This window comes from Poecile atricapillus, chromosome 2, assembly GCF_030490865.1.
Source record: "Poecile atricapillus isolate bPoeAtr1 chromosome 2, bPoeAtr1.hap1, whole genome shotgun sequence".
In the NCBI taxonomy this organism is placed as follows: Eukaryota; Metazoa; Chordata; class Aves; order Passeriformes; family Paridae; genus Poecile; species Poecile atricapillus.
The window spans coordinates 15103919-15131581 of NC_081250.1; the positions used below are offsets into that span (position 1 = coordinate 15103919).

The window sequence follows — 27663 nt, forward strand, 5'->3', positions numbered from 1 at the left end:
AATTGCTTTTAAATTATTACATGTATATGCTCTGCTTCCTTTGGTTGTTAAAGACTGAGTTACAGCATGGGATTTTTTTTCCAGTTTGCTTGCTATTTTTGCCTCTCAGGGATAATGAAATTTATCCTTTCATTCTCTGGTAACATAAGGAATAGTACAGACAAGATAGAGCTTGTTTTATGGCATTAAGAGAGATTTTACTTTCTAATTCTGTCCAGCTTCAACTCTACTTCACTTGAAATTCTTGTAATAGATTTTTTTTCATCTCAGAGCAGTCAGCAGCAGATTTCTAGAGAACTAATTTGAGTTCTGGAATACTGTGACTTGAATAATTTTATTTAGTGTCTTATAGTAGAGTTATAAACTGAGCAAAACAAACGTTAAGATTATATAGTATTAAAAAATGTTTATCATTTTGATAAGCTCTCAGGTGGAGAAGAATTTATGATACTGCCACATAGAAATAATCTGTATCATCTCCTGTATTTGGCAAGAGCCTGTATTGCATTCAAATATAACCAGGGAAGAGTGAAAGAACATTTGACTCTTCAGTATTCAATAAAAACATCAGGACATACTGAATTATTAGCTGGTGTTCAGCCTAAAATTTTTTCTGGATGTAAGAGTGTGAAAGAGGTACAAAATTAATCGGTAATTTTAGTTCTAAGCTTAGGGGTTTTTGAACTTCAGCCTGTTTTGGTTTTTTTTATGGGAAGTAGTGAAACCAATCCATGTTTATAGTGAAATGGGGGGGAGAAAGAAAACCCCAAAGCTGCTCAGGGCAGGTATAAGTACTTCTGTAGATGTTAGAACCTTCAAATTCTGAAAGTTTGAATCAATGCACTGTACAGGACCTTTTGATAAAAGTGTATTTTATGTTTAGAACATGCATAAAATATGTGTAGATAATAAATATCTATTATATATCATATATATAATATGTTAAACATATTACAGCCTAGCAGGAAAATGTCAGAAGCTCAGAGAAAGGATCAAAAAGACAGGATCACAGTTGATGTATTTGAAAACAGTGTAAAACATAGATAGGACAAGTGCACAGTGTTTATGGTTTGCTTTGTAAACTGTATATGTACACTCAAAGAAAACATGTTTTAACACAGCCGTACTTATAAGGATGGATAGAAAAATTTGAGGGGATGATGATAGAATTTGTCCTGATTTCAGAATCTTGAGATCTTTGGGTTTTCTGAAAAGGGAGGTTACTTGATTAAATATCTCCAAATACAAAGTGTGGTGAGAGATTCTTTCACATAACAACAATAAAAATACTATTTATGAATTGCTAAAGGAAATTATCAATGTTAATTGGTGAAATTATACTTTTAAAATTATTATGATTATTATTAAGAGCTGGTGATCAATATTTGTCAAGTAAGCACTGGAATTTCTAGATTAATACCATTACCTTGCTGCAGTTGGAGTTGAATTAAAATCAAACTTGTCTCTACAAAATATTTGGATTTATATGATCCAATTTGGTGTTGCAGTGTCAGGGTTTGTGACTATGTTTGGGAAGAAGATTGTAAGAATATCTGGAGCTTCTGTTTCCACATGGTATTATAAGAATTGTTGATCTGTATCCTGAAATCTGGTTTCTTAAAATTCTAAAACTAGATAGTAACTATTAACGGGGCACCCTCTTAACATGATTTAATGCTCCCATGGAAACCTAAAAAAATGTGACTTTGAAATAATAATTTTGAGAAGTTTTATTTGAACATAATTTCTCAAATTGTTTTTACAAGAATATGTGTTGCTTTAAACGTTTCAGTGTGTTTTGAAGTGCTGTAAATACTAAAGGGGAAGGAAAACTTCACACTTTGATTCTCTGAAAAGCTGTTATTGATCAATATGGCCTTAAAAGAAGGATGTCTTACAATGTAGGTGACAGAGAAGTTGGAAACCCACACTGGTTTTCAGAAGTGTCTTACCATTCCAAAATTATATCGGTGTGGCCTGTTCCATTGCTGATGTGCAGAGGGAATTGTCTGTGTGTTCCCATGACACCAAACTCCATTTAGATGAGCCAATGTGTGTTTATGTGCTGGGTCTGACAGCTCATGGCTTGGTTGCTTAAGTACCACGGACAGAGGCTGTTGGAGGCAGTCAGGGATCTGCTGATAGGCATCAGCAAACTGCTGCAAGGAGGTGCTGTTTGATGTACCAGAGCTGTTTGTTAGGTATGGCTCAGAAGATACAGGTACCAAAGAGCTTCACGTGTTTGCTGTGTGAGACGTCTCCTCACAGCAACCATGCTCAATGTTCTTCTATGCTTTCATGTTGAACTTCCTGAAAATGGAATTGGTTTTCTCTTTGGTACTTAACTCCTACCTACAGAACCATCTTCTAACCAGAACCTCACCATTGCTTTTTGAGAGTAAATTTCATGATAGTAAAGAAATATATTCAAGGCTTATTTTTTTTTTTGTATTTGCATCAGTATTTGTCCCATGTATTTCTGTATTTTACCAAAACTAATCTTTGGTACTTCATGTGCTCAGAGGAGGGGTCTTGAGTGCATGTCTGGCATGTCCTTCATGTAAGATTCTCCTGGCTGTTAAATTGGTCAGGAAAGTCAGCAATCTCCACATCTGTGCTGCTGGCTTTGTGGGAATATTGTAGATGTACACTGGTATGAAAGCCTAGATCTGAGCAAAATCCAAAGAAGTTGTAGTTCCATCTGTGTTAGTCAATGGACTTATCTGTTATCTTCCCAAAGCCACCTGCTGCATCAGGAGAACAAGAGCTTTATACCCTTTGTGATGTTTTTGTAACATATTTGTGGTGTTCATTCGAACCAAACTATTATGCAGCTATTCCAAAAGCTAGGCCATTTTATGAAAAATAAATCTAAGTGGATAACAACACTTTTATATAGTCATTATATTATCCTATGTCTCTCTTACCTGACTGTTGAATCCCACTTCACCAGAGCTTGAACAGCACACTCAACTGCACTAGAAAGAAGTAGCCAACTCTTAATACTGGGTGGCCGTTTAATGTAAAGCTGTTTTGTCAAATGTAGTACATCACATCTTGTTGTAAATACCAGCAGCACATTCAGGACAGATGTCCGTGTAGTGTTTAGTTCACAAGAGCAAGGTAGTATCTTCATTAGAGCATCCATGGAAGATTCTGCTGGTCAGACAGTTGTGTGGGATCCATGCAGTCACATAGAATCACAATGGTTTGGGTTGTAAGTGTCCTTAAAGGCCACCTAGTTCCAACAGCCCTGCATGGGCAAGGAACCTTCTGTTACATCAGATAGCTCAAAGCTGCATCCAGCCTGGCCTTGATGAGGCATTCACAGCTTCTCTAGGAAAACTTCCAGTGCCTCACCACCCTTACAATAAGGAATTTCTTCCTAGCATCTAATCTAAACCTATCCTCTTTTTTTAATGCCAATACCCTTTGTCCTGTCTGGAGATGCACTTGTTAAAAGTCCACTCCAACTTCCTTGTTGGCTGCCTTTAGGTACTGGAGGGTGCTATAAGGTCTCCCTGGAGCCTTCTGTTCTTCAGGCTGATCAGCCCCAGCTCTGTCTTCAAAGAGGTGCTTTAGCCCTGTGATCAACATAGGGACTCTCCTCCGGATCCTCCCCAGCAGGTCTGCATGTTTGAAGGGAAATGATTGCTTAACCCTATATTGTCTGTGATTCTTCAGAATGCATTGTCATGTTGGGATTCATTACTGTCCTCTTTCCTGACTTTGTGAGGGGTGTTTAATTACAAGAAGCTCAAGTTAGTAGTGCACAGTGCTGAAATACAGAGAGCATGTATAGAGGTCCAAAGAGACGCTTAGTTTAAAACTCTGGTGGTGTTTTCGTGAGAGCTATGGACATAGGGGGATCCATTATGAAATACAAGTCTGGAAACTATTGCCATTGTCCTGTTCATTTTTTTGTTAGTTTTGAAGAAATTATCAGAGCTTCTAAGTATCTGTATTTCTTTCTAGGAGCATTGTCGTAACTGTTAAAGGGCATAATGCAGAATCCGTTAACAGTTTCTGCAGGTATAGTATGCTTTCTATATTTTATTTAGAAATTAGATACTTGCGATTCAAAATGTGGAAGAAATCTTGTCATTATTGATCACTGTATTACTTGTGTCTAGTATTCTGCTGTGGTATGATTTGGAAAAAAAATGACTGCAGCATTTATCATTTTAAATAATTACAAAAGCTAAAATTGTTTTCTTCTTTAGGGCATTGCTTATTACTGTTAACACCTGTAGTTGAAACTTGAAGTGCATAAATCTGCTTCTTCTTTGATTTAGCAGAATTAAGTATTTGGGTTTTCTTAATTTTAAAAAAAATCTTCATATATTTGAAAATCCCTGCTATATTTGATCCCCATATTAAATGGGGTCAAATCTATCTGCAAATTATGCTACACAGTTAGCAGAAACAGGAATAAACATTAACTTAGATTTTTTTTTTAAATGCCTTTTCTACAGCATTCCCATCCTTACTAATTTTTTTTGTGTTTAGTTCTTTCTTCTCTATGGTCTCTTCAAATTTGTCTTTCATTTAATTTCATTTTCACTAGGGTTGATGACTTGATTTTTTTTCCCTCTGTTATTAGTAAGGATATTTGTGTATTCTCAAGCTTCTAGCTATGTAGCTGTAACTTCAGTTTCCCTTCCGTTTTGATCTGTGTCTCAATGCTAGTATTTAAATACGATTTTTAACATGAATGTCATTTTTAATGATACTTAAATGTGAGTGAATGTTTGATGGATATGACATCAGCTCTAATGGACCTTTCAGAACCATTGTTGGTTGTCAGTTAAGTTTCCATTGTTAGTACTTATGTTAATTAAGAAGAGCACTATCTATTACTTAATTTGAAGCTTTGAGCTTTTACTGTCATGTAAGTTTATACTTTACCTGTTTTGTGAAGACTGAGTATTTTTATGATGCTGTAATAATTCTGAGGAAGCTGTTCCAGAAGCATGTCATTCTAATTGATTTCAGTTGATGCGTTCTGTGTCTCTTGGGACTATTATTTCAAGAAAGACAGTAGGTACTGTTGGGTAAAGCTGTCCACTCCAGATTGTGCTCTACATTTCCATGCTTGTGACTGAAGTACTTAATTCTAATACTTAAAAGCATTAATTTAATTTTTGCTTTAAGTAACAAGAATTTGACCCTGGTTATAGTCTTACATTAAAGCCATTTCTGAATAGTAGTAGGAGAACATAGACTGTGAAGCTGTTTGCAATCTTAAAATTGATTAAACATTTGCTTTGACATTTTTTGAAGTCTTTTTCTTTTTTTGCCTAAATCAAAATCCATTCCAGTCAATATCCTGTTACTAACTTCTACCCAGAAGGAATGGTAAACTTGGAAGTGAGCTTCCATGTTAGAGGTCACAGAATAACAAAATAAGCTGAGTTGTAAGGAACCCACAAGGATCAGAGAGTCCAACTCCTGGCCCTGACCAGCACCATCCCCAAGTCACACCGTGTGCATGAGAGCATTGTCCAAACACTTCCTCAATTCCAGGCTTGGTGCTGTGACCACTTCCCTGGGGAGCCTGGCCCAGTGACCAACCACCCTCTGGGTGAAAAACCTTTTCCTGATACCCAACCTAAACCTCCCCTGACACCTCTTCAGGCCACTCCCTCATGTCCTGTCACTGGGCACCAGAAGGAGATCAGTATCTGTCCCTCCTCTTCCCCTCACAAGACTGCAGTGAGGTCATCCCTCAGTCTCCTCTTCCCCAGGCTGAACAGACCAAGTGATCTCAGCCGCTCCTCACACGGCTTCCCCACAAGGCCCTTCACCATCTTTGTGCCTCTCCTTTTCATGCTTTCAAACAGTTTTGTATCTTTCTTACACTGTGGCACCCAGAAGTGCCCCAGCACTCGAGGAGAGGCTGTCCCAGCTCAGAGCAGAGCAGGACAATCCCCTCCCTTGCCCGGCTGTGCCCCCAGGACAGGGCTGGCCCTCCTGGCTGCCAGGGCACTGCTGGCTCATGTTCAACTTGCCATGGAGCAGGACCCCCAGGTCCCTTCCTGTGCCACTGCTCTCCAGCCTCTCATTGCCCAGTCTCTATCTACATCCAGGGTTGCCCCATCCCAGGGGCAAAATCCAGCACTTTGCCTTGTTGAACTTGATGTGGCTGGTGAGTGCCCAGACCTCTGATTTGGCGAGATCTCTCTGCAGGGCCTCCCTAGATGATGACCAAGAGCTATATCAGTGTGAAATGATGATATTCTACAAATATTCTAGTCTCTGTATTTTTTTTTTTACTATGAAATTTTTTCTTTATATCAAGTACCACTTGTTTCTGAAATGTAGCACTTTGAAAATATGGAGGGTATTAGTATTTTGTGATGATTTATGTACAACTCTAATGTTGGTACATTTCTTATAAATAAAACTTTCAAAAATAGATTATATTGGGAATGGAAGCTATCCATCAGTTACATTCAGTACGGCATATTTGTGTTTCTGTCCTTTGAATGTGCTCGTTATTTTTGAGTTAAATATGGAAGTAATGATTAGTGCAAGTTCTTTGAGTGACAGCTAAACCCTTCACTGCTGCCATTTGTCATGTAATAGCAGGTGTTCTGTAATTTGATCCATACTCCTTCAAGACATCTGTATTTTTCGCAGTTTTAAAATATTTTATAAGTAGGGTGACGGTTTTATGTAGCAAGCAATTGTAACACCGTGGTCAACTAGATTCACTTTTCTGAACAATAAGTATCTAACTTGTCAAATTTTATTTCTTCCTCAGGGTTATGAAATTATCATTTCATTCATATGACAATATATGACATGACAACAATCACTGATGTTGACTATTTGACTATTCACACTCACGTTAAATATTTACTGTTGAGCATGTGTTGGTATTTTTTATATTGCTCCATAATGGCATACAATATAGTTCTGCCTTAGTGAACTGAAATACTGTTGGTATTGTCAGATTTATAAAATGTTTTTGTTAAATGACTCTAACATGAAAGAATTGTGTATCTTAGACAAATATTTTGCAAAATACAAGGCTGTCCTGGTTTATTTATCTAATAATAATTACTTAAATAATTAAGTAATTTTTAATAATTTTTCTAACATTGGAAAAGGGTATCACACACCAAAGCAATAGTTTTTTTTCTTTGAATATGTTTATTTTAATCTTTTTAGGATCATAGGTCAAGTGTGGTTCTGTACATTTTGTATCCATGTTAGTATGGTTTTTTGGTGCTGTGAGATCTCAAACTTCCATTAGCTTTGTAAATGTGTTTCTTAGCATCAGCTCTCACTTTGCTGGAACCCCTGCTGCCTTTATATCATTAACATAAATGCAGGTGCAAATAGCATTTATGCACTTTGATAGAAAGCAGTTGGAGACGTTTCACTGTGGGACACGACACTTCAGATTGTGTACATCTGTTCAAATAATGTATCCAAGCCAGTGACATGAATGCAAGGATAAAAACATCTGCCCCTGAGACCATTTGCCATACAGCAGATGCTTACATCTTTATTTATGCAGATGGTTTCTGTGATGAACTGAGCAATGATGAAAGCGAGAAAGTTTGACTAAGATTTCAGGGTATTCCTTGGGATGGGAAAATATGTTGGTAACAGTGCTTTGTTTTCATATACCTACTGAAAGAAGAACATCTAGCGTAAATAGTGGGTGGTTCTAGTAGCGTGGATGTGCCGTTTCAGGCACTGACTAGATTAACACAAGATCAGTAAAGGATTTTTTTTTTTTTAAATCTCAGGCACAATAATCGTACTGCAGTTACAGAAGATGCTAAATCGTTTAATAGGAGTAATTACTTTCAGCCGGGAAGGCTTAACTGCTTTGCTTTCAGATGCTCTCGAGTATACAAAACATTGAATTGACTGAAAAGTTTGCAGAGGTAGAACACTTCGGAATGCTAAACTAACTTGTCACAAAGTTACTGGGAGGTTGGGTGCGGTGCTGTACCTGATCCTGCGACTTGGGGGATTTTTCAGGACAAGCCGTACTTAGCATTACAAAATGAGTTGAGTAGAGTAGGCTGTGTGTTGTTTGAAGCTGGCAGTGGGGCAGTGGCCGTGAGTGCGGCTCTGAGCCGGGCTGGCAGCTGCGGAGCGGGGCCGGGGCGGCGGGACGGGCACCGACTCCCTCTGCTGGCTCCGCTCCGGGCTCTTTGTGCGCCGCTCCGCCACGGGCCCGGCCACGGCAGCTCATCTGCACCGGGCTGGGGCTGCGGCACACGGCGGGACAAAGGCCTCATCTCTGGCCTGCGTTCCCGGCGGCTGCCTTCCTGCTCCCGTCCCCTCGTTTGCTGGCACCACCCCAGGCTTTGCTGATTCATTATCACCTCTCAGGCAGCGTATTCCACACATCCAGCGCCTTCTCCTGAGAACCGGCGCTGCCTTTAAACAGCATGGTGACTAGCATGGGCCAGCTAGCAATGCCTATAAGCGCTGCAAATAATTGTAATTATGCACTGGGGGAGGAATACCAGTCAGATACTGTAATTTAAATTGTTTTCTGCTGCATCCTACTGCCAGGAAGGTCTAGTTGTGTTAAAGTACAGCAGCAAGCGATATTTTTATATGTTATGAAAACTAATGTTTGCCTAGCCAGGACCATAGTATTTCCGAAGATGTTCTAGTTTTCCTATGCTGTATAGATCCATGTCTGGCTTTTAAAAAGTATACATACCTATTTGAAGCACTGTGGAGATCCTTAAATCTTTGTTTTTGTTTTAGTCTTTGGTGAAATTAACTACAGGTAGCAATGTTTTGCATATCTCAGCCAGAGCTGAAGAGTTTTTATGAAGAAATCTGGCTCATGAGAGAAAGGGGGGTAAAACTAGAACAAACAGAAACCTTAGCAAGGGATTCCCCATTCAAAACTCAGACCACTTAGGTAATTTTCAGTGAAATTACTTATTAACAAAATCCCCCGGAAGATACTCTCTTTAAAACTCTTTCCTCTAACTTTTAAAAATTGTTCTGGCTGTTTCTTTGGAGAATTATAAACTTTGTGTATAGTTTAGAACGGAAGTCAAAATAGGCCAAACCAAGACTGACAGTCTTCTGATCCTCTGTTCATGAGGGAACATTTTTGAGGTTTGTACTACAGAAGCCACCATGCATATGTTTTTAATGGCTCAAGTAAAATACAGTTATATTAAGCCAAATTGGCAAATTAATTGTTTTCTCCTGCATACACTCTTTCTTTAGGATAAAATTGTGCTGATTCTCACAAAAAAAAACCCCAACTACTCTTTAGCATGAATATAACTTGCTTTTTTATTGTGTTCTCTATTTGCACATCAGTATTTGCAAAAAAATTAAATTTTGTGAGTAAGAGGCCTGTCATGGGGTGACTTTACCTTTAAGATAGTTTTGAGAGCTAAGGAAGCTGAAGCTGCTGGTGGCTGATGGGAGTCTTTCCTCCTGACCAATTATCAGTCATTTCTAAGAATTGACAGCAGTTTTAACCATTAAAAAGTGAAGTCAACTTGTAAACACCTCCTTAAGATGTAAAGTCAGAGCACTTTTCCTCTCTTTGTTTTCTGGCTGTGGAAGGTAACAGAGCTCCGGCTGGCCTCCCGTTCCCTGCCCAGGCCATTCGGCCCGGGCAGCGGCTGGGCTGGGCCCAGCGGCTCCCGGCCGGGAGATGGGGCCTGCGGGGCTTGCCCCGGGCTCTGGCCGGGCCAGGCCGGTCCCTGGCTCGGCTGCAGTTTTTGCTGTGACTGAATTCACCAGAGACTGCTGAGAAAAGAAAGAAAAAAGCTCTGGACCTGCAGCAGGCTGAGACAGCGACCACACTCTGCAGAGCAGCCATGAAGAATCTTCCATCGCAGACAACTCCAGCTGCTGCTCCAGCAGAGATCACAGAACCATCTACAAAAGCCTGGGCAAGATTTTAACTCTTTCATTATCCAGATGAGACTTGCAGATTAATCTTTTTATCCAGAGAGAGAAAAAGAGAGTAATCAACATGTAAAGAGACTTTATAAACTATCAGAGTGTCGTGGTTTCAAGCTAGTAATAAAAACTTATTTATTTTTTGCTAGAGATATGGATTAAAATAAGAGCAAAACAGGCTTAAAACTTAAAGGAATAAAGACAGTTTATTAACAAACTACTAGAATAAAAATACCAAAATAAACTTTCAGAGAACCCTTTTACTTTTCACTACTTGATCATTTCTTTGTACACATAACAACATAGAGACAAAAAAAGTTTTACAATCTTGGTGGTCAAAAACAGTTTCAATTTTAGAGTCTTTTCATCAGTCCCCGTAGAGAAACAGAAGTCTCTTTCTGCTAATCCATGGAGTTTCTAGAGTCCACTCCTCCCATCTCACACCACTCTGACGTGTGCAATGGGTCAAATTGAATCTAGAGATGTTATTTTTAAGGATAAGTGATTCAAAGCAGAAATCTTTTTCAGTTGTCCCTGTGAGCCCTCCTGGAAAACAGCCATCTCCCTGGCTCCTTTAAGGCTTTAAAATCTTCACTTCACTCGCAAGTTCCAGCAACTCACAGGATCATAATCATTTTTCTTTTTTTAAAGTCCACACTTTGAATACTCTATTCCTCCCATACTCTAGCCATGAATTAAAGGAGTCTTTAAACTACTGTCCATCTCCATAGCTGCAACAGAAAGACTTTTCAGCAACAAGCATCTTCTTTTTCTCTCTTTCTTATTTAAACTTAACTCTTCACTGTTTCTGGTAGGTTTATGATGTCTTACATGTTAATTGTCTCTCTTTCTCTGTCTGTTCTAAGAAAAAGGAGTAATCTGTTGTTTATCTAGGTAATAAAGGAGTTAAAAGAAGAAAGCTACAAAAGTTCATAGTGTCCGGTTTCAGTCTAGCAGCAGACCTTGAAAACTAAACTAAACTGCTAAACTGCTTTTCTCTCCTTCCCCCCCCCTCCCTGCGGCCTTGTCCCGGGCCTGGGAGGGGGGGAAAAGCCAAGACGGAGCTTGTTACCTCTCCAGAGCCGGAAACAAAAAGAGGACGAGACAGCTCTGAGTGTACTTCTTAAGGGAGTGTTTACAAGTTGAATTCACTTTTTAATGGTCAGATCTGCTGTCAATTCTTGAAATGACTGATAATTGGTCAAGAAGAAAAACTCCCATCAGTCACCAGTAGCTTCAACTTCCTCTTTTTTTTCACTCGGTTTTAAAGGTGAAGTTAACCCATGATACAGAGACAGTAAAGAAAAGAAGCTTCAGAAAAGGTAGAGAATAAGGAGACGCTTTATAAGCTGAAATATTTTTCTGTTAAAGCTATGGAGATGGACAATAAGGTCTTGAAAAAAAAACTCTTTTAATTCATGACAGAGTATATTGGGAGGAATGGAGTGTTCAAAGTGTGGATTTTGAGTAAAAAGTAGAGTAATTGTGATACAGTGAAGTGCTGGAACAGAGTGAAGTGAAAATTTGAAGCCTTGGGGGGCAATGAGAAAACTGTTTTCCAGTAGAGCTCACAAAGACAGATGAAGAGGACTTTTGCCTTTGAATAACTCATCCTTAAAATGACATCCCTAGACTCATGGCCCATAACACACCTCAGAGTGATGTGAAATGGGAGGAGTGAACTGATGACAAAAGAGTTCTGAGCAGCTGGCATCAGGAAAATAGAAAGCTATAACAGAAACAGCTTTCTTGTAGAAAACTCCATAGATTAGCAGAAGAAAACTTCTGTTTCTCTACAAAGACTGATGAAAAGACTCTAGCAGGAATTGGGACTGTTTTAAACACCAAAGTTCTAAAGGTTTTTTGTCTTTATGTTGTCGTGTAAACAAAGGAATGGTGGGTAGTAGGGGATAAAAAGGGTTTTCTGGAAGTTTATTCTGGTGTTCTTATTCTTGTAGTTTGTTAATAAACTTTCTTTATTCCTTTTTAAGTTTTAAGCCTGTTTTGCTCTTGCTCTAATTCATATCTCACAGCAAGAAATAAGTAATTTTTTAGTTACTGTTTTAAAACCACGACAAGGCCTGATTGCCTTACTGAAGTGAGACATACATGTTTTCTGTCCCAGAGAGGGTTGAACTCTCAGTGAGATGTAGATATGTTCTCTTTTTTGAAAGGAGAACAAAAATCTAATCAGAAACTATTTTATGGTTTATTCATAAAAAGGTTCTACTTGACCTTTTTGTACTTCATAGTTCTTGAAGAATTCTTCATTTTTTTTAGAAGACTTGGTCATTACTATTTCCTGTTCTTAAGAGAAAAAAAGTCCATTAATTACCATTTGCATTAGGCATATTGAAATTTTGTCCATGTTGATTTGATCTTGATAGATCATTTAAAAATGATTTTACATTGACTTTGCAGTGGATGAATTACTGTTCAGGTCTGTATCTTTGCTGAAGCTCACATTAAAACTGGCAATTGTCCCAGGAATTTTTAAAAATCCGGTTAGTGTTTATCCCCACTTTCTAAAGTACCTAATTTATGTTTGCAATGCTGTTGGGGGATTATGAATTACTAGTTTATGACCAATGCTTCCATCACCTCCCTGCAACTATTTTCTGAACAATTAGTTCCCCCAAGTGGCTGCATCATTGCACCCTTGCTTTGCAAATCTTTGGGGATGGTGTCCTCTATGGGACAGAATGACTGGGCAAAACCAACAAAGATAACCATTGGACTTGCAGTGATACCAAAAAAATTGCCATTCTACTCAATTGCATCCCGTCAGAGCACCAAGTTTTCTAGATAATGCCCACTTGCAGCCTGACATGTTTGGTTGCTGAAACTAGCAGAGGCAATAATAAGCTGAAATACAGTCTTTGATGATGGTATCTGACACTGTCTCTCAAACAGAAGTTCTGTGCTTAAATGCAAAGTGATTGAATTTCATTTCTGTGGTTGCAGAGGCCAGGCACCATTTTGAGCCCTTGCCGTAGTGAGAAAAGGTTGTGTGTGATTTTTTCACCTCTAAGCGTGGAAAACATTATTAGTAATGACAACATGCTTTATGTCTAGCTTTCTTTAGGTCAGTTTTCATTTCATGATATGAAAATATTTTGATCTGTGTAAGACCTATTAATTTTGTTGACATTAATATGAAATGAGTAGCTTATAACTAGAAAGGTTGTACCTTAAAAAAAATGGAAAGCTTTTAAAGTTCACAAACAATGTACAAGAGGTGCTAAAAAAGCATGTAGATCTGCTAATAAATGTATTTTAAATTCTCTGCAAGTGTCTAAAAATCTCTTATGTATCTCTATTCTAACTCTTAGGAAGGACTGAAGATTTTCTTCCTTTATACTGTAGCACAAAAAAGGCTTTTTTTAACTGGAGGTTGTGTTAAGCCATTCATTGCCCACATTATATACAGGAAATTGCTTTTGAATAGTGATTTACCTTTGCGTGGCTAAAACATTGCAGGTCGCAACTCAGAAAAGCTGTTGGCCACTTGTTATTCACTATAGAAATAGTATTTCATGCATATATTAAAAGTTATTTGTGTTGGGACAATACAGAGATCTATGAAATCTAAATCTATGAGAAATCAAAAATTATGTCTTAAGTATTATTGTTGCTAATGCTGCTAATGTCGTGACTAAATTTCTTGATGTGTTAACTTGTGTTTAACAAGTCTGCTTTAGTATGGGTATTGTTTATGTTGTACTTGTCTCTGAGGTTAGAGACAACGAAGCTAAGATTCTGGTGAGAGTGATGGGCAGGTAAAAAATTTCTGCCTTGTATCTTGTCTTAATCTACTTTCTTTTAGTTTAAAACAATTATGCTTTGTCCTGTTTCTGCAAGCACTGTAAAAAAGTGCTGCCATCTTTCTTTTCAGCCCCTTTCTGGTATTGCAAGGTCCCAGTTAGGTCTTCTTGGAGCCTTCTCCAGACTAAATAACCCAATCTCTCTCTCAGCCTTTTCTCATACATGCGGTGTTCCATTCTTCTCATAATTTTTGTGGCTCTACTGTGGACTTGTTCCAACGGGTCCATGTCTTTCCTGTGCTGAGGGCCACAGAGCTGATGCAGTGCTCCAGGTGGGTCTCACCAGAGCAGAGCAGAGGGGCAGAATCCTCTCCCTCCCCTGCTGCCCACAGTGCTTTGGATGCAGCCCAGGACACTGGTTTTTGGGCTGTGAGTGCACATTTGCAGCTCACAGTCAGTTTTTCATCCACCAGTATCCCCAAGTTCTTCTTGGCAGAGCTGCTCTGAGTCACTTCAGCTCAGCCTGTATTGATACCAGGGACTGTCCTGACACACATGCAGGAATTCATGAGGTTCACCTGGGGCCACTTCTTAATCTTGTCCAGGTCCCTTAGGCATCCTATCCTCCAGGTGTGTCAGGTGCACCTCTCAGCTTGGTTTTGCCTGCAGACTTGCTGAGGGTGCACTCAGTCCCATTATCTGTGCCACTGATGGAGATATGAAACAGCACTGGTCTCAGTACAGACCCAAGGGACACCACTTGTCACCCATCTCCATATGAGCATTGAGATGTTCACCATTACCATCCAGCCAATTCCTTATCCATCCAATAGTCCATCTATCAATAGAGTCTATACCTCTCCAATTTTGAGAAAAGGATGTTGATGAGGACTGTGTGAGAGGCCTCTCCTATGTACACTTTCAAACAGCTGAGGAAAGCAATTCTTGAAGTTGAGAAAGTTGAATAATCTAATTTTATTTTTTCTTAAGTTTTGTTAGGTCTGTATAAATGTTGTTTAGTAGTGCAGAAAGGACATTTCAGGCAAAACCAAAGGACTGAATTAGAGAGGAAACCGGAGAACTTCTTAAATGCAAACTATATACCCATGATCTTGGATTACTGTATGATTACCTCTGCAAGGTGACAGTTTATGCTAAAAATAGTTTTAGCTTATTCCCACACTGAAAAATGCCACTAGAAATTTTAATGTTGAACATCCTCTTTAATGGAGTCCAATTAATAAAAAAAAAAAAGTATACCTTTGTTATTTCAATGTGCTCTTCTGCTGAGAAGAATCTCTTGGAGACCATTTAAGGAATCCAGAAAGCATCCTACTGCTCACAGAATTTCTTGAAATGCCCTATAATGCTAATCCCTTAAAATAATAAACTTGCACAGACTGTACAGAAGGCCTTTCTAAGTTATAAAATGTTTATTGAACAACTAGCAAATCACATTTATGCTCAAATAAGATTTAATTATGTATATTTAATTATATAATTATATATAAGCTTAAAGATTCTAGAATTTTAACAAATTATTTTGGTCTTGCTCCTCCTGTGGACTACCATAATAAATTTTCTAAGTGTATCTGTACGTTCTGTATCTTAGTGTTTGTGTGAATGATCTATGGAGATTTTCCAATCTTGCATTAAACTTTATTATATTGTTTCTTTTTCTAAGCTAGTTTAAATTGCACAAAAGCAGTCTTATGTAAACATAGTCATAATACTCTTTTAAAAAATAAAGTATTAAAAATGTAAGAAATGTGAGATTCCTCTTTTGGCTTAAATGCTTCTCCTTTCCTCATCACATGTAATGTTGATTACCTGTCTTAAGTCTGCATTTAATTCCCATATCCCACCCTGACTCTTTGGCCTGGACACTTTTCAAATCTCATTTCTGGTCTTGTCCTTTTTCTGCTTGCCCTGTGTATTCTCCTGCTTCTCTTCCACACTGTCAGCTCTGCAGCTCAGAGATAAGGAGAGCCCATTTCCTTGTTCCACCTTGGATGCTTGGACCTAAAGCCATAGTTCAGAGAAAATCCGGCCCAGCCTGAAGCAGGAGCACATTCAGTAGAATGTAATCATTGGAAAAGTTAGCTGCTTGAAGTATCTACTGAGCACATGCCCAGAGTCTATAGCTTTGCCTAATTTGGGCAGCTTTTCACAGATCAAAGAGACTTTGCTGTCTCACATATGAAGTTCTCAACCTGATGAACAGATGTGTCACTAAATTGGGTTGTGGGGTGTTTTGTTTTGTTGTTGTTGTTTGTTTGGGTGGTTTTTTTTTTTTGGTTTTTTTTTTTTTGGTTTTTTTTTTTTTTTGTTTTTTAATGCAGATGTACTGAGGATGGCTGGTATTTTCTGTTGAAATTAATTTTAGAAAATTATCTGATGCAAATACCCAGAGCAGAACATTCCGCCCATGTAGTTATTATTAGCAAAGGTAGAAACAACTGCAGATTAATTGCTGTAATGTATAGAGCTGGACACTCATGATTTGTAGGCTTTATTACGAATTTTAGTTCGTATAGGTGTGTGACAAAATTGGTTTTGAATAAAGAAGTCAAAATTCTGTTTTCTATAATATCTGCAGTTTATTTACACCAAATTATGGAAAATGTAAATGAGTATAGAATTTAGTCCCTGTGTTAAAACTACTCAATAAGGCTACTGAATCTTCATTTTTTGAAGCATTTTGTTTTGCTGCTGTTGACTGTCTGCCATGACACTGAAGCTAAACCATCCCATCTGTTTGCCACATTAACCAGCTTTACTCAATTATTAAGCTATCACCTTGCATTTGGCATGTAATATATTAGATTTTAAGTGTATTTTGAGGAGAGAAAAATGGCAGAGATCAAAAAGCAGTAGTTTTCTTAATGCATCAACTGGAAGTTAATGTTTTATATTGTCTTTTTCTGGGTTTTGTTGGTTTGGGGGGTTTGGTTGTTTTGGTTTTTTTTGTCCTGGAATCTATTTATAACTGAAGCACTTTTGCAGGTGGTGTTTTTTTGCATGCTAATCCTGCAGAGAAACATTGTGTCCAACAAAGTATGCTGGGTCAGCAAAAGCAAGAAACTTGTGCTGCAAAGACAGTATCCACAGGTATTTAGTGTGTATGGAGATTTGGCAAAATGAATGATTAACTGTCATTGGCAGAAAGAGATCTAATGTTGTGTGTTAGACAGTTGTACATTTTTTTTCTTTCCCACAGAATAGATACTCTTCCTTTCGAAGTTAGCAAAAGATTCAGCAGTGTTAATATGCATTGACTATTCATTAATCTTCATCTGTGTTCTGTCTTTTCCCTCAAAACAAGATGATTCTTTTTTCTGGTGTTTTCTCTCATATGTAAATTCATACACAAATGAAATACTTATGTGCACAACTGAGGTGGACCTACAAGATTATTTTAAAAATGAACACTATTACTCAGTGGTTTCTGTGGTGGCTATTTCGTGGTTATTTTCAAAATAGACCAGATAGTACTGAAAATTAAATGTCTCCTGATATTTTCTACAGCATCTTAGTTCAGCAACGTGTGCTTTACATAGGGAACAAGGAAGTACAAAAATAAGGCAGATTAGGCTGGAGTAGACCAGACTTGGATGACTTGGGAAGGCAGGGGAACCATGAAGAAGCAGCAACCCATGGAAACTCCTTCAGAGTTTCCTCCAGAGGACTCTTCCCAGCATGACTCTATCAGAGAATTTAATGCATCATTGATTTTTGTGTTGGTGTGTCACTGTCCACTTCTATGCAATTTTAAGGTTATTTAGAAGGAATGAAAGCTTATGACATCCTGCACGTATCTGAGGGATTTGATACTTGCATGTCCTAGCATGGTAACCATTAATCTTTTAACAGAGACTTTTAAAGTAAATAGGTTGAACTGCATTTGGTTTACTCTTGTGTGTAATTATTTAAGTGTCTACCTGTTGTCCCACCTCTACATTCATCTGAAAGACTGAGGACACAAAAGTTAAAAATGAGCTTCACATCTTTAAGATATTAAATCTAATATTTTCATTTATTTCCTTTGTTATTGATGACAGTTTTTAAGGAAGTATAAAAATTGTTGCCTTCCAGTGAAGGATCTGCAGACTTGTAGAAAGAATGTTTGTCTAAAACAAAGGGCCATCCTCCATGGATGCCACAAATGCCCTTGTAGAGTCTCCCTTAACTGAAACTTCCCCTTCTTAGGTGAAAGAGTTCATGGGATTGCATAGGCACAAAAACTTTTCCTCAGGTCACAGATGACAAGTCAAAATGAGTCCTTTGAATCAGAGACAGAAATTTGGAAGACATGGAATGCCCCTGGGAGATGGATATGAGGTTTCCAAGCTGCCTTTGCACAAGCCACATAGCCAGAGCATATCCAGGTCCGTCAGTGTGGTGAAGACTTGAATTATTATATCTGTCTGGGTGCAAAGGAAGTTATTGAAACTTTTCACCTAACTAAAAATGGAAAACCAAATTTTGGTCATTGATGATACTTGCATGCTCTGGGTGGGGTGAGTAGAACCTCCTGTGAACTGACTGGCTGCTTTCTCCTGATCCAAGATGCTAAGTAGTCTTCCACCAGTTCTTCCAATTTGTTTTTCCAGTCTACAGGAAAAATGTTAATGGAGCCTGAAAAATCATCAGGTAGCTAATCTGCATCTAGCCCTTCTCTATAGTCACTGGCTAAGCAGCTTAACTACAGTAGCTGTATTGGAGGGGAGGGAAACGCAGAGTCGAGTATTCCTTGGCTTACCAGAAGCACTGCAATGAGTATTTGTGTGCAAAAATGTCTAATGTAAACTTGTGAAAAAAGAAAAAAAAAAGTTACATTGAAGGTTGGTACTAAACATAGCTCGCCTGGAAAACTTAATGGCTAGTTGGAAAAAGTGTTTGTATAAAAATCCCTTCTCAAACAGTTATATCAATTCTTAGTATTGTGTTACCTGTGTAAGAAGGGTATTGATCTAAACAGACCTTGTTTCAAATTGCATCTTGTGTTTGATATTGATGAAGGTCTTCTCTTTTAGAGCAATACTCTCCTGTGGAATGCTGAGAAAGTATGTGGAGATACTTTCTTTATAGAAAAGTGGTTTGACTGCTTAATTTTGCATTAGGCAAGTCAATGTATTTGAGAAACCTATGGTTCTTTTTAAAGCTAATGCCATACATAACTTCTACAAATATTTCATCCTAACTTATAGCTGCCATTTGTAGAGGTGGCATGTCCACAGCAAAACTTCCACCTTTTCCTGTTACCATTGGTTGAAGAGTGGGTACCTTATAACTTGGAGTAGCACAGGTAGCAGTCTGCTGAAATGCTGGCTCTCCTAAAAGTTTTATGCTAGTCAATGAATGAAGTTTTGAAATAAAAAGGGAGAGGAACAAGAGAAGTGAGAGAGAATGGAAACAGCTTCATGTTAAATACTGTGGCAAGCTGACGGTTTGGAGAAAGTCTTTACTGTCAGTGTAGGACAAGCATAACCTGGAGAAATAAGAGTTGATTCTGTCTCCTTAAAGGAAAGTACCCTTATTCTGTCATCTGCTGTATTTAAGCTATATGGTTTGACCTGTAACTATCATTGAAGTTCAGGGCTAGTTTGGTTAGTGATTAAGATTCTTTACATTTTATTATTCTTCTCAGAACTACTTAGATTGTTTACTCAAAACAAGAAGATACCTTGTACGATACAAATCATCATCTGACTAACAAATCTTAGCAGCTGAAAATTTAAAGATTTCTATGTATTTAGTGACTAGATTTTTAAGAAAAAAATTAAAAATTGAGACTAAAAAGTGCAGAACGGAAACAATTTTAAACATATCATGTTTCTGATTTTTCTAAGTTACACAAACCTGGACTTATCTCTGTGTGCAAGGATCTCAGTATTTGTGTAGGACTTCCAGGTGGACAGTAACCCAGTCTGCACAGAATGTCTAGAAATCCAGAACATCTCAACAGACATTGAGCAGACAAAGTTATAGTGGTGCCCAGTAGTTTCACTTAACTGGAGTAAAAAGAAAGTGCATAATGGACTGGGGGTTTGATGCAATAGATGGCAATAAAAGGATCAAAGCCTTATGCCCTGTATAGTTATTGCTCTATGGATCTGCTGATCAAAAGTTGTGAAAAGCATCAGATACACTAAATATGAACTGTACAGTTTATATGTGATTGCTCAGTGAATCCAGCATGTCCTGAAAGCAGTGGCTTTACTGCACACATGCATACCATGGTTACACATATATATCTGTCCGGGAGTTCTGGTTGTGAAACATGATAGGTTTGTAGCTTGCAGGGCTTGTTGCAAAGTGTGTGATGACTGAGAAGAACATCCAGAATTAAGATAAATGTACTTGGAGTTTCAGTGTTGGTACTAATTCACAGTCACGTTTTTAAGTCCAGAATCACCTATAAATGCATTTGCAATGAAAGTGTTTAAAATGGCAAGGTATGGAAACTTTCCAATGGAATTATCTTACTACAATATTTCAAGGTTGCAGCATTTACTTTAACGTGTTCTTTTCAAATGTGATTCCTCTCTCAAATGATTTTTGTTTGTGTTCAAATTGCCTTTCTGCCTGGGATCTTTGTAGCTGAATTTTCAATGGTTACAATTTCCATTTTTCCAGGAAACCTATTCCAGGTTTTGAGAGCTGGAAGCATCAGTAATTGAATTTGAGAGTGGGTAATGAGACTGATAGATGAAATGGTAGTGGTACAATTAACTATGTATCAACTCCTTTTCTGTGGAGTCTAAAAGGTCAGCAGGTGTCTTTGCTGCCTAATGCATATTGTATTGTATGAATTTTATAGTTTTCCTATTGTTTATTTTAATTATCATCACATTCTTCTTTACTAAAAACATTTGCTACTTTTATGAAAACAAATAGAAATAGGAAGAAATTGTTGTATAACCTTGATAAATTACATCTTTGAAGAAAATGTTTAAATTACTTACTACTGTAGTTCTGTTTTGTGTTAGTGGCACATGAGTAATTTTTGTGATTGGGTATTTAATGTTAGTTCATATTCACATATTTTTTCAAGTGCACTTCTGATTTTATTATACTTTATTTGCATGTTTTGTAGCAGTAATTTTTCTAAGACTTCATCAGGCCAACTTTGGTCTGTATCTGATAAAACCCACAAATTCTAAATAGTAGAGAATGTCTGCAAGATGGCATGATTCTGTTTGAGATATATGATCAGAGCTGGTGCTCTGTCATGCAGCTTAAATCCTGTCCCTATTTTTCCAGTAGAATATTCCCAGCATGCTCTTGCAGCTTTTCCAGGGCTGAAGAGGCTTATGGGTGTATTTTTTCTGAAATGTCATGTAGTTTCTAACCCAGAATGAAACATTCAATTAAGATTTGATTAAGAGGAGATTTTTTTGCAAATCTGTGTTCAAAGGTGTTGCTTCAGACAGTGCTTTTGCCTATGAAACTTTCGCAGTTCTAGATTTAATTTGGTGATATTTAAATCCCTAAATATTTCAGTAAGCTTGTGTATAATAGTATCCTTTGCAAGCAGTTTTATTTTTGAGAGAGTAATTAAAAAAAATACTCTGTTGTGTATTTTATTACATCTTTGCTACATTATTCTTACAGACAAACAGAAATCCCCTTCGGATCTAATACAAAGTTTTCAGAAGAAAAGTCAGTTTAGGACCATTGCTCCAAAAATGGTACCAAAAATTTTAACATCTGGAGTTGTTTCTTGCCATCAGTCATCTTTGCCTGAGCCAGTGACACCAATTTCATCTTCAGGTTCTAAGCCCCTGGTGGTGCCAGCTCAGAACTATGCTGTCATGCAGGTGGCTGCTCACAAGGGCACATTTTCCCTGTTGGCTGTGCCGTGTGTTGCACCTGCTCTAACACAGCAAGTTCAGCAGTCGACTGTTGCCCCCTCTGAAAACCTGAAGCTGCCCATCCCCAGGTACCAATCTGTAAGAAATAAATTGCTGAGTGACAAAAAACCGGCACAAATCTCTGGTTTTGCGTGGAGTGCATGTAACAAGATTCCTACCAAAACGCTGATCTCATCACAGACTTCCCTCATGACTGCTCTGCCTGAAGACTGTCCTGAAGCTCAGTCTAGTTCAGATTCAGCTGAGCAAGGGGTGATAACAGACTGTGACTCAGCTGAAATTGGAGTTGCCACATTAGTAAATAAAAGCAATCGTGTGGAGTCTAGATCTCTTTTAATGAAGAAAACTGAAATTGAAAGCAATAATGTTTCTGGACCAACTGTAGTTGAAGACTCTCTGTCCAAGCCATCAAGTACAACTAATCCCATGAAACTAAGTCTACACTCTGTGAAGACAGCATCAGAAACCACAAGAGAGCCACTCCTGAGATCTGAGAAACTAAAGGAAAAACCCACAAATTCTGTGGATCCTTTTGCTGTCTTGTCACCAGCAGTTTTTGGCAGTACAATTCAGATGACTTCATCAGCACCAAAAGGAAAACTTCCTATTTTGCCTTACTCGAGAATGGAAAATTCAGTGTTCTGTAGATCTAAGCAGAATACTAAAGTTATGGACACACCTGGTCATTCACTAAAATCTGAATGTGAAAAAATACCATCTTTGATGAAAGCCAAAGCCTTTGATAATCAATTAGGTGTATCATTTACACAAGTCACCAAACAAACCATTCAAGAAAATACCTCCTCTCCATCCAGCAAAGTGGGTGATGTTGACAGCCTTAAAAAATTGAACAGTGCAACCTCTAAAAGAAGAGGCAGGAAAAAAAGAGCCCCAGAGGACTTATTGGCTTTTCAGGCCAAACAAAGGAAATGCATCATTAATAAGTTTAGAGAAGAAAGAGAAAGGGCGAAGATTGATATTCAGGCACCTGAAGACAACAAAGCAGAAGCAGTGAAAAAATACCGCAGTATCAGACCAAAACCAGTGGTGGTTGTGCAGGCGTTCGCACCGCTGGCTCCTGCAGCCATCGTAGAGACGCCGTCTCATGAGCAAGACTTATTTTTAAACGGTTCACTGGCCAATAAATGTTTAAGTTCCAGGCACAGTGATGCTACATCAGCTAAATCAAGTGATCTAAGTAGAAATACACGTTCAGCTGTCCCTAAGCCTCTGCACAGATGTCATGTTTGTAACCATACGTTCCAGTTCAAGCACCATCTCCAGGACCACATGAACACGCACACGCGCAAGCGGCCCTACAGCTGCAGGATCTGCAGGAAGGCATATATCTATTCTGGGAGACTGAGCACCCATATGAAGCTTCATCACAATGAGGGCAAACCCAAAAAGCTGGTGTGCTGTGAATTCTGTGCTAAAGTTTTTGGCCATGCGAAAGTGTACTTTGGCCACCTCAGAGAAGTCCACAGGGTTGTTATCAGCACAGAGCCCTCCACTAGTGAGCAACAGGTGCAAGATACTTTAAAGAATAGAGACAGGAATATAAAAGAGGCAGAAGAAGCTACAGAGAGGTGAGTTTTCACTAATTAAATGCTAATGAAAACTGGATTTAAAGTTGTCAGTGGCAGTTTATAAAACCCATAATTATGAAAATTGTTGCTTTCTTCCTCCAAGTGAGTTTCCTAGTTGTTTGAGCATTCCATTTGAATCTAGTCAATCCATTAGACCAACCAGTAGATTTTAGCTGATTTATTGATTACAAATCATTATTGACAATTCAATATCCAAAATAAGTTTGCATATATTGTAGTAACACCTGATATAATGCCGTATTTGGGTCAGCTGGTTTCTCGTGGTTAGTGCTCTATCTTCTGTCCTACTCACTTTGAGATTTTCCCTAGAAGATGAGGGAATTGCAATTGCAGTAAGCGAAAAACAATTCATATTTCAGTGTTAGTTTGTAGTTTGTTTTCCCTGTTAAATATCATTATCCCACTTCCTTTTAGGGAGTGCTGTGAGCTAATCTGTCCTGAGTTTACTGCTGCTTTTGTGATCACTCAGCCAAGTAGAAAAGTTAACATGCATTATATTAACATGAATAGAGCATACTTTTATCTCTGTGTTATGATTTTGAGCTGAAATCTCTTGATACAGTATAAACGTTGCCTTTTTTGTTTGTTCCACTGCACATTTATTTTCACTGAAGAACACTCGGGGCTTCAATGTAATTCCTCACTGCTTCAATGTAACTCCTCACTGCAACACTGCTGTCCCATTTTACTCCTTTCACTTTTTATAGCTCCAGTTAGAAACTTTTACGGTCTTGAGACTAAGAAACACCAGTACTTTCCTGTCAGTCTTAGTAGATGTCATACAGTGAATCATTCAGTTTATTTCTTTTGTTGGGTAATCTGTCCAATATGCATAAATACACAAGTGTTATGGGGTCCTTCTTGTAGATGTTATGAGAAGATGTCTGAGGAGCTCTTGTTTCAATTGTCTTACCCATGGACTGTCTGTGTATCCTTTACATTGCAGAGCTGTCCTAAATCAGGCACAGGGGCTGTCCAATTTCCCATTAGATATTTAAACTTTTCTAAACCATGTTACCGACTTGTAGGGAAAAAACAAAACAAGAAACTGAAATTTCATAATTTCCGTGTTAGAAAGGGAGCTGGTTTTGCCTTAAATTGACCTAGATCACTCACTGTAAACAAGTAGCTTTCTCTTACTTGTACATTACAGGTAATAATTTTCACTTTTCTAGCACAGCACTAAAAGTATTTGGATTGACCTCACTGAATCAGAAACTTTAACAAAAGTTATCAGCCTTTTATTAAAGGCTGGTGGTGTTAAAAGGTTATTTCTGCCAAGGCTAATTTGGAGGCAATTCTTAAACTCAGAAGTGTCATTTGGTTTCAGTTTTTTCCTTATCAGCCTTACTATTATTTGTTTCATTTTTTTTCCCTCTTCCAAATGAATTAGAAACAATGTCTGTTTTTTAATTAAAAGTGTTTCATGACTGTTATCTGTTTTTGAAGTTTGTAAGGACAGAGATCTCCATCCATCTTCTTTGCCTGCCTAATACTTAAATATTTTGTATTTCCTTTTTTAACAGGGGAAATAACTGCAATTTTGAGGACCTATTCCATAACCCAGGAGGAGTGAAATTACAGGTCAAATGTGGTCGATGCCAGTTTATTGCAGAGTCTTTCGGTGAAATGAAGTTTCACTTATTGTGCTGTCATGGAGAAGAGATTCAGGGAAGAGTGAAGGAAGGGGTTTTGCAAGGAAGCAGAGGAACAAAGGGGGGACTGGTCAAACATACAACCCACGTGTGGAAACAGCACGATGAGAGAAGACGTTTAGCAAAGTGCAGTGCCCGTCAGGAGGAGCTGTATACTGTTCCAAAACCAAATAGACAGATACCCTTGCACCATCACAATAATGTCAATATTTTACCTAAAAGTGAACTGACTCAGTCAGGAAATAGTGAAGCCTCCAAGGAGATGAAAAATGTGGGGTTTGGTACACCAAGGAGAAAAATAGAATTTTGGTCTAAAGCAGGCTATAACTGCATTTTATGCGAACAGTTATTTGGAAGAAAAGAGGATCTTTTTAATCATTGGCAGAGTCATCATAATTGTGAAGACCCTTCCACTTTATGGACAGTTTTTACTTTGGTATCAAAACAAAGAATTATTGAACTTTCTGATAATGGTGAATATTGAAGCTCAACTCTACAGTGCACTGAAAAATATTAACTACCTTACCGAACTCTTTTTTCACTGTCTTGCTAAACTAACTCAACAGATGTATTGCTTCAAAGTTTATTAGTTTGGTTTGTTGGGGATTTTTTTAAAGTCATACTAACCTTTATTTTGGTGACTAGAAATGTGTTTGTTCCATATTATTGCAGGTGGGTACATGGAAGCTGATTATCAATCCTTGTAATTAAAATTCATGCTTAAGGAACTTCATAACAGCAAATAGTCAATACTAATGGTTAACCTCAATGAAATGTATTTTTGAGTTAAATTATACTGTACACACAGAAATAATTCAATTTCTATGAAGTAATCTCAGTCTTAAATGAAATCACACACCTGACTAGAAGTCAGGTCCCAACTAAGCTGCCAGATTTTGTGGTAAATGCATATTTTCATGCAGTTTTCTCAATCATTTAAATGTGCATACATGCAGCCAACACTTGGGAGCTTTTTAGTCTATAATTTAAGAACTTTTAATATTTGTTTTCTTGATTTCACTGTCTTTAAACATGTTCATTGCTTGCAGGTGTTCGGTTCTGTCCTGTTAACAACAAAGATCTTTGTATTTTAGAAGTAAAAAATCTAAATGTATTTATTTGCCTGTAGCTTTTTGGGTTGAAGATGAGTTGCCACCCATTAAGATGGAGCCCAGTAGATTTTCAAGGGGGCAGGTCCTGTCAGTCTGTAAGGGCATGGAGTTCTAGAGCTTGGTTTTGATGAAAAGGTCATTGAAACATTTAATCCAATTTGAAATCGGTGTTTAAACTGCTTGAAGCCTTATATTCCTCTGAATTATTTTAGGAGCAATAATGCAGGCAAGTCTAAGAAATCACCACATCACTCTCCAACAGAAGTCAGAGCACGTCAGAGGGCAAGCTGAAAAATATACCCAGAACTGTCCCTGCAGTACTACTGTATTTATTCCTTTTTGTGGTCAGCTGTAATTGAGGGATTGCAGTGATAAAAGAGTCATTCCTAAAATGGCCTGTGTTGCCTCTAACTGTTCTTCAAAAATTATGGTGGTGAAAACATGAGAAGAGATGTAAAAATGTTGGGCTTTCTGAGTGGGATTCCTCAAGCTGTTGGAATATTTTGTGTATGTCTTTTATTTTTAAACAGTAAACACAATTTTGATGACCTAAGAGTTTTGAATGCAATTTCTTGTTTTGCTTTGCCCTGAAATTGAACTGTAAGGTAGGAATCAAGTGTAACAAAAGACAAAAAGAAAATGCCAATAGAACTGTACAGGTGCCTGGTAAGGTTGAAGAATTCACATGGATTTTCAAAACTTCCTTGCTACTATCTGTTGCTATGAATTCAGATTTGTGGCTGTTTCTTTGCTTTCATATATTGGGTTTATTTTATGTTTAATTACCTTAAAAGTAGTACTTGTTCTTATTCTTGACACGTTCATTCTTTAATGCCTACAATGTATTCATTATTTATTTTCACTGGCATATTTGGACAGGAATAGCTATTTTTTAAGTCAGTGTTTCATATCAGACCGAGGCTGTATTTAACTTAGTAGATTGTGTTGCATTTAGCAGCATTTTTTACCCCTGCAACTTAATCCTTTAACTTTAAAAATCAACCAGCAGGGTGTTTTCCATGAAACAGAAATGTGAGAACAATCCCTCCTTCCCATAGTTACTCTGTGTCAAAGAGAAGTTCATTCCCAGCATAAAGCATGCATTTTACGAGTTGGGAAAAAAACATTTCAAAGGTTTGATCATGATATTTTTTTAAAATGAATATTAAATCACCCATCCCAAGGTATAGTTTAAAATGAGCTGACATAAATTCAGAGCTGAGACAGAGTCCCTCCTGTTCAGGAACAGCACCAGCAATGGCAGAGTGTCCCTTTAAAATTATTTTCAAAGGGTATTTGTTAAAAACCTCAGTGTGGTGCCTCAAAGTCAGTGATGTAGATGGGTTGTTTGGGGGTGGTCATCAGGCAAGAGGAGCACTTTCCCTGAAGGGGGAGGTGCAGTGGGGATGGGGGGGTAGGGGCTGGAATGAGGGAGTCTTTTCATCATATTTTTGTACTTCTCTCCCTTTCTCCAGGCCAAATGGGTAAAGGGGTCTCAGCTTTCAGCAGTTTAAAGCCTGAAAACATGTTTTAAAGCATGGTTCTAAGCCACTTCTCAGTGTACTCATAAATGTTTAAAATTAGAAGCCTTTTTTTTTTCTGAGCCTGAAAGCATTCTTATGTTTCAGGTTATTACAATTATGGTAGATTATGAAAGGTTGGGATTTTTTGAAAATAGCTTTGCATTAAATACAGATGTGTCCTTGGTTTAAAATGTGTTTGTTTGGCATTTG

At 37.9% G+C, this 27663-nt stretch overlaps 1 protein-coding gene across 12 annotated transcripts in view; it reads left to right on the plus strand.

The window, feature by feature from the left end:
- Positions 1-27289, plus strand: part of ZNF438 (zinc finger protein 438) — a 55628-nt gene extending 28339 nt beyond the window's left edge. For 6 of the 12 annotated variants that reach the window (XM_058832550.1, XM_058832545.1, XM_058832552.1 and 3 more), the window contains 4 exons: positions 3976-4032; positions 16683-16787; positions 21294-23142; positions 24690-27289. In XM_058832550.1, coding sequence (XP_058688533.1) covers positions 4005-4032; positions 16683-16787; positions 21294-23142; positions 24690-25302 — 2595 coding nt within the window. In that variant the 5' untranslated portion in view covers positions 3976-4004 and the 3' untranslated portion in view covers positions 25303-27289. Of the gene's footprint in view, positions 1-3495; positions 3628-3975; positions 4033-16682; positions 16788-21293; positions 23143-24689 lie in introns of all 12 variants that reach the window. The other 6 variants (XM_058832556.1, XM_058832555.1, XM_058832544.1 and 3 more) reach the window with 4 other exon arrangements.
- Positions 27290-27663: the final 374 nt, after the last annotated feature.